The following is an 11,027-nucleotide window of genomic DNA, read 5'->3' as shown; positions in this document are numbered from 1 at the left end:
AATGGAGATACATTGAGAAGAGGGGGGGGAGGGAGGAGACTTTAAGTTGTTCCACAGCAAAGCTCATCACGGGAAGACCTAGCTCCAACAAACAAAATGGAGCTTTTCTTCTCGCATCCCTCAAAGTGTTCCTCGTCAGCTCGATGATTGCTGTCTCACGATAGTTCTTCTGTTTTCTTCAATCTATGAATTGTTTTTTTTTTTAACCGCCGCACTTTGCGCTATATTACCGGACTGGCTTCAAGCAAACCGCGGGAGCAAAATCGAATATGGCGCGTTTAACCGAAACGGCTTCAAAGTGGGCAGAAGCGAGGCATGCTGGGAAAAGGGCGGGACTCTTCAGGGCGGGACTTAAATTGCTTTATTTTGAAAATTCCTCCTTCACTCCGTCTGTCGTGTTCGAGCTGTGCGTTCGGTAAATACGTCGCTGCGATGTCACAAGCGAAATATGTGCAGGGTAGCGTGTGACGAGGGTGAGTGTGCGTGACTGGAAGGTAACTGCGATTGTTTTCGACGTGGAGAGATTCGGCAGCGAGTGCGAAGGGAACAAATGCAGACGAAACACTCAACCAGGCAGACGGCGCAATTTCAGGTATAAATAGATAAGGCGAAGGGTACAACTCATCAGGAGGGACATCTTGTTTCACTTTCGGATTACACAAACAGGTTTTGTCTCCTTTTAGTGGGAAATAAGGTGTCACATATGCGACGCCATGGCGATGCTATAAACGGTTTGTAAATACATGATTGATATAATATGTCTTTGAAGTTGAAAGATACTTGAATAGGAAATGTGTATTTTACATTCCATTCCACTAATGATTCACAAAATATAATAAGAATTCTGATGCTGATGTACCCATTCCTCTGTTACAGATCGTCGATGCTGCTGAAGTTGTTTCTTGGCAAGAGTGTTGCACTGGATGGTTTGCCATTACCTTCCCAGCAGCAGTTTTTTTGGCAGGAATTATGGATTTATTCATGACACCGGCGATAGCTCGCCTCCTCTTTGCGAATCTTTGACGTCCAAATAATGCCAGCAGATGGGACACCCAGTTTCACGTCCATCCGAGTACCTGCTCACACATTGATGTATCACCCTGCCTGTGAAACATTGGGATGACTTTTTTTATAGCTGGGTCAGGATTTGAACCCATGCTAGACAGCTTGGAGGTGAGTGTGTGTACTTTGAGGCCATCCTGCCAGCCTTGTAAGAATACAAGCTCATTGTAATAACACACAAAGCTTACTTCTTGAGCAGTTGTCAGGAGAAGACTGTATGTTGCACGTACTCAAAACTTTATTTTCTTCTTGACTAGGAGAAATAGGGTCCAACATGACCTCACGGGGAAGAAATGATCTCATGATCTCATCAGCTCCACCATCGAAAGTGGATGGAAGTTATATTTTCACCCTGTTTGTGTGTGTCTGTCTGTGAGCAGGATATCTCAAAAAAAAAAGTTGTGGACGGATTTGTATGAAGCTTGTTGGACAGGTTGTGCATATGATAAGGACAAATTGATTCGATTTTGGTGAAGACCCGGATCCAGATACAACCTATCCACCACCATCCATCCATTGGGACCATACTCTATGCAGAGCGTTGGTGCTGCCTAAAGGCCCTGTCACACCTTGATTTAGCCAAATTGGGCTAAAACGCCGGCACACGTTGAATACGTTATGGGCAAGTTTGTATACATTAAGAGCACGCTGGCAAACGTCGCAGTTCGCCGAGCTGTTAGACAAATTTTCCATGCTTGAAATTTCCTGACGTATGCTAGCGTATGACACACGTTCCGCATAATGCTGGCCATAAGTTGTAGGCACGTTATGCTATCCTTGACACACGTTACTTGTAAGGTACTCATAAGTCGAAACTCGTCAATGTAATGGTTAGCATCAGTGTTCCAGACTCCCTGGGTTTTTTGGTTTTTTTTATTTATTTATTTATTTTCTTCGGTATGACGGTCATGTTGACACTTCGATTTCTCGTGCGGTTATAATATAATAGAATTAAAAAGCTGCCGCTCAACAATTTAAATCGTAACAGTCTTACCGAAGAAGAAAAAAAAAGCCAGGGAGTCTGGAACACTGACGCTAACCATTAACTTGACGTGTTTCGACTTATTAGTAACGTGTGTCAACGATCGCGTAGCGTGCCTACAACTTATGCCAGCGTATGCGGAATGTGTGTCATGCGTCGAAATTTTCAACATGCTGAAAATTTCTCGGCGTATGCCAGCGTGCTATTAACGTATACAAAACTTACCCATAACATATTCGACGTGTGCCAGTTTGGTTCGGCAAGTTTTTCATAAGTCTGCAAACGCTGGCTAAAACGTCAAGGTATGACCGGCTTCACACTTCGATGTCTGGTGTGGTTATGATTTGAATCGTCGAGCCGCAGCCTATTAATAGCCTACGCCACGTGATCGTCGGTGATACGCTACCGCGCGCTATGCATAAGTTAGACTATCGTTGAGAATAGGTTGTGAACGCCGACAACACGCTCAGCATTCGTTGGTATAAGTTATCTATATGTGATTAAAACGTTCTGTGTACGTTACTAATATGTTGTGCATATGTCCAACACGTTATTATACGCCAAAAAAAAAAAAATCAATAGTTCAGCGTACGCCAGCGTTTTACATACATTTTGATACGTTGCCATACGCTGGCTAAAACGTCAAGGTGTGACAGCGGCTTAAGCAGTCTCCTTGGCTATTGGATTGGACACAGTCCTGGACGGGTTTTCACTCAGACACAGGACACCAGCAAGCTGGCACTCATTTTTGCCAACCTCGGAAGGATGACAGGCAGAGTCAACCCCACCTGGTATTAATTCAACAGCCGAGTGGGATTTGAACTCGGGATCCTAGGATCCCAATATCACAACCCTAACCATTAAGCCAACACCAGGCAAATGCAACCTATCAATGGGATACAAAGCGTAAACTGTTCACTATTCAGCCTGGCATAGTTGTGCACTCCACCGATTGCCGTTCTAGTTTTAGTATGCATTGGTAAACATTGCTAAACCATTACATAACCCGAAAAAAAACAAGCTAACTGCAATTATTATTGACAAACAAAAGTACCCGTCCCCAGTGACAGGAAAAGTTCAAATTAATCTATTAATTTCAATTATTTCATAGACTTTAAAAGGGTTAATTGTGTTGCACTCGTAGTTTGACTCCGAACTGAACTCTGAGCTACTTATACTGCCCACCACAAAATGGTGGTGCATCATCAGGAAGTGGAGGTTCGAGTTGTCACAAAAAAAGAGGGCAAAATACAGCTATTTTAAATTGTGTTACTCCATGAAGATCTATATTAAATCTACTTTAATCCAGATGTTCATGTTCATTTTAAAGATTACTGAAAGGGACAATAAAGCGACTGACTATGTTGTATCAAAAAAGTGAAATGAAATTGCAAAATGACCAATCAGAAGGTTTTCAAATGCAGTGCGGGAAGTAGCCGCCACAAACGGGAGACAGACGAACGCATGGACAGATACCACGGTTCGCATTATATAATAGATTACTTTTTTCAATAGTATAGAGGAAAGGTTCAGTCCAATCTACTTCCTTTACAAACCTCTTGAACAAGTTCAGTCACTCAAACTTACTCTCAGCCATGATCTTTCTTGGGCAAACCAAAGAGCAAAGTTGACTTCCATGGCCAGCCACCAACTGGGCATCCTCCTGCCTGCAAAGTCTTTCTTGGCAAATCTGAACTTTTATCACCTTACTAGGCCTTCATCCACAGCTCGATGTAGTACTTCTCTCTCCCTCCCCTTTGGGCTGGTGCCTCTGCCTCACACATTGCATTTCTTGATGCTGTGGAAACCAAGGCCTTCAAAACCAATGGAATCTGCCATGACCAAGCAGAGTCTCTGGACGTGTTACTCTCGCACCACGGGTAGGTTTGTGGCCTCTGTATACTTCCACCTCCTTTTTGGTCTTGCAGGTAACCCTCTGCTCTCCCCCACAGGTTTCTGCAGTGAGTGAACACATGGTCTGCCAGTAACCCACTTCTGGTGAAACTTCCAAAATCTAGGCTCACTGCTCACCTCTCATTTGGTCCTCTTTTCTCTTTCCTGAGGAACCAACTTCCTCAGTCTGTTAAATTCCATGTTTCCCTTCAGAGCTTCAAAACAGCGTTCACTGCCACCTCAGGTCACTCCCCATCAATGCTCATGCTATTTCTTTACCCTCATTAACCCTCCCAAAGTACTCCCCTTACCTTTTCTGCATGTTCTTATGTTTTCTCCCTCTGCCCCCCCCCCCCATGTGTTCCATTTCTGTTTCATCCCAAGTTTTCTCTTCCTCTTATGTCTGTGTTTGAGATTGTATCCAGCTTGCACCCCATGTGTTCACCCTCACCCCCTCCCCTTGATCTCATCCTTTCCTTATAACAATTCTTTATCCAAGGGTCCCTTTGCTGAGACCCTCTATCCTGTTGTTGCTGAGTTTTTTTTTTTTTCCCCATTCCATTATCTTCCCCTTGTTATGTTCTGTGTTCTCGCTCTTCCATGAGCGTCAAATTCCGAAAAAAAAAAAAAATGTAAACTTGGGATCCAAAGTGTACCTCCATTTCCATCATACATCACAATAGGTGGTGTTATGGATTATTGCATTCACTTTTGGTCACCGAATTAAGCAAAGGATATAATCAGATAATATTGGGTTCCGTGTTGAAGTACTTGCACTATCAGTGCAGAGAGTTACAAGCAATGATGAGAACATATAACAAGGAGGGATGTTTCCATGAGAGAAAAAAAAAGATTCCATGGGGATATTAAATAGATTTATTCGGTGTATTAATGGAGGTTAACTGAGCAGATGGAAGTATGTATTTTTTTCAGGTGGTGGTAGGGGATATAGGCACAACTTGAAGCTTATGCAACCTAGAACTGAGTAGTGTAGTAGATAGAAAAATCGTGCAAATTATGATACAAGAATCAAATTTGGCATTTCTGATCAAATCTGCCCAATTGGCCATTTGAAAATCCAAATTTTGAAAAATTTGAAAAAAAAAAAAATATTGAAGTCGCAGCTGGCTGAAATTCTTGAAGCGCAAGTGAACATCCCAGACAGAGAACCAAGGGGAGATGCAGTCATCATTGATGGCTCAGCACTTCTCAATGCCCTACCTCCACACACTTCAAAGATATTTGATGACTATGCCAAAGAAGACATCATCCCAAAGGTGGAATCCTCTGGTGCCAGGTACGAGAGGGTGGACGTAGTGTTTGATGTGTACAAGTAGTCAAGTCTGAAGTCTGAGGCAAGGTTGAAAAGGGAGCAAGGAATCAGAAGAAGAGTGACAGGAACCAGTAAGACCCCAAGTAACTGGAGAAGCTTTCTTCGAGATGTCAGCAACAAGACTGAGCTGTTTCGCTTCCTTGTGGAAAAGATGTGTGAAGCACAGACGACAAGCACAGTCATTGTCATAAAAGGAGAAGATGCCATTAGCAACACAAGGAAGTCACTGGATGCTGTGTCTCCATGTTGTCATGAAGAAGCTGACACTCGAATATTTGTACACGCCAGGGATGCAATGATGGATGGTGGCAAGTCCATTATCATTAAGGCTAATGACACGGACGTACAAGTCATAGCAATATCTGTACTGCCATCCTTACAAGAACTAGGTCTTGCGAACATGTGGATTGCCTTTGGCCAAAGAACCAAGGCGTGATGGATTCCAGTCCATGAGGTAGTTTCTGCAATAGGGCCTCAGAAAGCTAGAGGGATCCCATACTTCCATGCGTTCACTGGATGTGACGTCGTGTCTACCTTCCATGGTAAAGGGAAGAAAACTGCATGGCAGATTGGAACGTCTTTGATGTTTCTGAAACATTCATCAATCTCAGCCATCATCCAACATTGATTCGTGATCTTGACTTTTTTGAAGTTTTTTTTTGTTTGTTTGTTTTTCTTCAAATTTTTCAAAATTTGGATTTTCAAATGGTCAATCAGGCAGATTTGATTAGAATCCCCTGGAGAACAAATGTGCCAAATTTGATGCTTGTATCATCATTTGCACGATTCCTCTCAAAAATTGCTGTTATCTGCCCCAATAGAGGTAAGACAGATTTATTTACTCATAGAGAAAATGATATATTTTGAAAACTTTTCGAAGGAAGAGTGATGTATGTAAGGAAGGACTGCAGATTACTATATATATATATATATATATATATATATATATATATATATATATATATATATATATATATATATATATATATATAATATATACAATCCATCGCTTCACTGACAGTGATATTAGGGGTGGGGGAGAAAGAGGGAGAGAGAGGATGAGGGTAGGCATAGGAGGGAGGGGAAGTTAGGATGGGTTGAGGAAGAGGGGAAGAGCAAAGAAAGGGTGGTGGGAGAGAGTGATGCCTCACCAAACATTGCTATACCCTGTGGGGGAGATCAGTGCGAGGAAGGGGTGAGAGACAGAGGTGTGGGAGGAGAGTGCTGTATTTTATGAGGTGGGGGAGCGTTGAGGAGACAGAGAGGGAGGAGGGGAGGAGGGGAGGAGGATGGGGAATTATCAAAGAGAATGATATGTTATGTTTAATGACTGAATACACACACACACACAGATATACACGCACACACACAAGCACACGCACACACACAAGCACACAGATATACACACACCTACACATCACACACACACAGCTACACACCACACACACACAGCTACACACGCACACACACACACAGATACACACACACGCACACACACACAGATACACACGCACACACGCACAGATACACACGCACACACAGATACATACACATACACACACACACACACACAGATACACACACACACAGATACACACATACACACACATATATATATATATATATATATATATATATATATATATATATATATATATATATATATATATATATATATATATATACACACACACACACACACACACACACACACACTCCAACTGAAGTTTCAGTACCCAGCAATTTTGGCCTAAACAACGCAGAAATTAAGAAAATGACAATATACCAAGATTCCAAAAAGATGCTGGAAGTGGAAGAGGTACGAAAATGTACCAGTTATCAATGAAGCAACATGAATGATGAAGAAGAACCTTACAGAGATCTTAAAGACCATCCTTGGGAATATTACCACAAATGAACTACAGTTATTGTCAGGCCAGATTAGATCTGTGACTTGCTACAGGTCCCACGTAAACCTGGACGAACCTGTTTCATGGTCTGGTTGGCGTTGAGTAAACCGTCTGATCCACCAAGTTTCTTGGTGAGGAGGGTGTTAGGCCGGGGGCCAGTGGGACCGACCTTGCACCCCCCCCCGCCCCCTTGCGACAATTTTTCACTGATACCACAGTGTTCATATATATCCCAAGTATCAGAAAAAGATGTTCCCAGAAAAATAACTCATTTGCACTATGATTTATTCAGTTGTTTCCATCGCAACCAATCAAAAATAGACATCTCACAAAGATTGGCAAAATATCAATATCTCTGTCAAATATAAACATAAAATCACTAAATTGGTGTCAAATTAAAGCTTGTACATTTACGTATTAAAATGTATTTTTGTTTATGCAAATTAGTTCATTTGCATATTGATTAAATTTGACTTAAAGAATAATTCCCACAAAAATGCAAGAATTTCCATTTTCTTTCTTTGTAATTACCACACGTCAGTTTTTTTTTGTCAAAAAAAACATTACTTAAGTGTTGCCAGATACAAGCCAGGTTGGCAAAAAAATATTAAAATTTGAATTTTTTTAAGTAGGCTGATTAGCATAAAATACAAAGCACAATGAATCGTTCGAAAATCATGCGAAATCAGATTAATCAATAGAATTAATTACCTGGGCCTGATATAATACATAACTGCGACTTATGATGGCTGTTGGTGTTTAACGGAAACATAACTATTTTCTGTTTGAGTAAAAGTAGTGGAAATAATTTTAAATGCATTGATATGCTAATTAGGATCTGCCATTATGGAAATTCTCATTTTCATAAATATCTCAACTTCTGGTACATGGAAATTTGTAAATGAGGAATCTACACATATGTTTGGAGGGTCAACGAATAAAGTGAACATATTTCCTTTGTTGTCAGAGATGTTGAATAATGCTTGGATAGCTTAATTACATGCAAAAATGGAAACGACTTAATAAAGGATAGTGCAAATGAGTTCTTTTTCTGGGAACATCTTTTTCTGATACTTGGGATATATATGAACACTGTGGTATCAGTGAAAAATTGTCGCTGTCGTGGGGGGGGGGGTGCAAGGTAGGTCCCACTGCCCCCCCCCCCAGCCTATGTGTGATATGGACACTCAGCAGGATTAAAAACAAAACCTGTCAAAGGGCAGAGGAGCTCCTTGTGAGCCAATGACCATCCATATCTAGTGCCCACTGTGTCAGTGGACATCCATCTGCAGTTGGGTTACTTTTTTTTTTTTTGAGGAGGTTGGTGGCAGGATTTGCACTCTGGCCACCATGAAACCCTTCATTCCGCAAAACACAAAAATGCAAAGATATCTGAAAACCCACTCCGTGGGAGTACCCCCTGTGCAGCTACCCTCCGCATGGCCACTCACCATATGACAGTATTGAGGAAAAGCCTTCGGGACCCCCACAATTTGATGATAGGAGTAAAAAAAAAAAACGGGGTAACCTTCCTGGGTCAGATTACAGTCGTGTGTATCAGGATGGTGCTGAGGTGTCGTCCATCAGACAGCAGTTTCCTTGGGTTAACCTGAGGCGGTCCCTTTGGGTGAGTGCCTGGAATGTCCTATCCCGAAGAGAGGATGATCACCTGTCTCTGTTATCATCTGACTTCAAGCGTTTCAACATTGGTATTGCAGCACTGTCTAAGGTTCGGAGACCGGATAGTGGCGAGATCATGGCGGGTGGTAACACCAAGTATTGGTCTAGTTGCTCTGATGGTTACCATGCCCAAAGAGTTGCTGTAGCTTTGTCCAATTAGCCTGCTCCAATGAGAATTGAGGTAACACCGGTCAACAAGCGTATTATGAGATTAACGTCACTCCTTGGGTGTTGTTTCCCTGGTTTCTGTATTTGCTCTGACTGAGGCGAGTGATCTCACCGTGAAGCACATTCCATTCCACGCTCGAGTCTGTGTTTGATCATTGCCCCAGGCGAGATACACTTCTCATCTTGGGGGATTTCAATGCATCGACTGGAACTGATAGCGATGGATATGAGACGTATGTTGGTCCCCATGGGTCTGGAACTGTGAACCAGAATAGCACTAAGTTCCTTGACTTTGCAAGAAGTCATGTACTTGGTAGCTGGTTTATGGTTTCAGCACCCACAAGCTCATCGCCAGACTTGGTATTCCAACGCTGGTGGTGTGGCAAAGGAGATTGGCCATATGCTCATTAATGGTTGCTGGAGGATGATCCAGAACTGCAGGGTCTACCAGAGTGCTCAGTTCCGCAATACTGATCATAGGCTTGTTGTAGCAACTCTGAAGTTGCAGCTTGAATCCAGGAGAATTGTGTCATCCCAGTCTAGACTGGATGTTAGCTCAAGGATGAGAGGGTAGTTGAGGAGATTGTGAACAGGCTGAGTAGGGATTTGGGGGTTTGGGTGCTGAGCGGAATCCTGAAGTGTTGTGGAGTGCCTTCAAGACCACCATCCTTTATGTTGCCGGTGGATGTCTTCAAACTCACTGGAGGGTGAAGAAGAATTTTGTCTCTTGGAACACTGGATACCATTGACCAGAGTTGCAGGGCCAGGCTTTATGGCAGAGATAAGCTGTTCAACGAGTTGAGGCGTAAAACTGTACGTGCGCTGAGGGTAGACAAGGAGGACTAGGTGCGAGGAATCTGTGACGGGGTAGAGCATCACCTGTAGTCAAGTGATTCTCATCCTGCTTACAGGGGAATTTGCGCATTGCTGTCTTCCAAGCCCATCCCTCGGTGTACTGCAGTTAGAATAGAGGGTGGTGGGCTCATGACAGAGGAGTCCGACGTGAAGGCCTGCTGCGCCAGTTACTTTGAGCGGCTCTACCAGGGTAATCCACCAGCTGTTGAGTTGAATGTCAGGGGTGTTACTCTCCCTATTGCTGACCATCCAATCAATTGTGATGCAAATTCGTTTGTGGAAACTCAGGCTGCGGAGAAACAGTTGAAATTGATTGAAGCTCCTGACATCTGTGGCATCCATGCTGAACTTCTCAAGGCTGGTGAAAATGCTGTACTCGTGTCATTGCATGCAGTTCTGTGCTCTGCCTGGAACACAGGCATCATCCCAACTGACTGGAAGAGAGGCCTTGTTGTCCCTCTCTGGAAAGGGAAGTGATTGCCAGGACTGTAACACCCACCGAAGGGTGACTCTGCACTCAGTGACGGGCAAGGTCTTTGCTCAGATAATTCTAAAAAGGGTTCGCCACAATCTGGCTTGAGTACCAGCGCCCAGAGCAGTCAGGCTTTACACCAAAGAGGTCAACGATTGACCGTATCCTTGCCCTTCGGGTCCTCACCGAACACAGACGAGAGTTTGGCAGGGGCTGCTTGCAGCCTATTTTGATCTCTGCAATGCGTTTCATTCAGTGAATTGAGATGCCCTCTGGAGGATTCTTTGTCTTTTTGGGGTGCCACCAAAACTGATCAATATGATGTCTGAACTCTACTCTGGTGAGTGCTGTGAAATGTGGTGATACCATCTCCAATTTATTTCCATTTGTTGCTGGAGTTCGTCGGGGTGTGTACTGGCCCCCACACTTTTCAGCGCTTGTATGGACTGGATTCTGGGGAGGATGTCTGAGAGGTCAAGCTGCGGTGCATCATCTGGGAATGTCAAGATCTCTGACCTTGATTTCGCACATGATGCAGTCATCTTTGCGGGGACTGGATATCCTTTTGGGGACCCTCAATGTGCTGATTGAGGAGTCGGAGCCACTGGGGTTACGGGTTTCCTGGGTCAAAACTAATATCCAGGCTTTCAATGACAACCATGATGCTTCTAT

The 11,027-nt window shown here is 43.3% G+C and overlaps 1 protein-coding gene across 3 annotated transcripts in view; it reads left to right on the top strand.

Annotated features, from left to right (window-relative positions):
* Positions 1 to 354: 354 nt before the first annotated feature.
* Positions 355 to 11,027, top strand: part of OTOS (otospiralin) — an 80,345-nt gene continuing 69,672 nt past the window's right edge. For 2 of the 3 annotated variants that reach the window (XM_085888029.1, XM_085888031.1), the window contains exons 1-2: positions 355 to 592; positions 877 to 1,173. In XM_085888029.1, coding sequence (XP_085744155.1) covers positions 1,120 to 1,173 — 54 coding nt within the window. In that variant the 5' untranslated portion in view covers positions 355 to 592; positions 877 to 1,119. Of the gene's footprint in view, positions 593 to 659; positions 732 to 876; positions 1,174 to 11,027 lie in introns of those variants that run through there. The other variant, XM_085888030.1, reaches the window with a different exon arrangement.

The sequence above is a fragment of the Eptatretus burgeri genome, chromosome 7, assembly GCF_056783735.1.
Source record: "Eptatretus burgeri isolate ZD-2024b chromosome 7, Ebu_testis_v1, whole genome shotgun sequence".
NCBI classification, from domain to species: Eukaryota; Metazoa; Chordata; class Myxini; order Myxiniformes; family Myxinidae; genus Eptatretus; species Eptatretus burgeri.
Note: the sequence above shows the minus strand (reverse complement) of the source record. Positions and strands in the feature narration are given on the sequence as shown.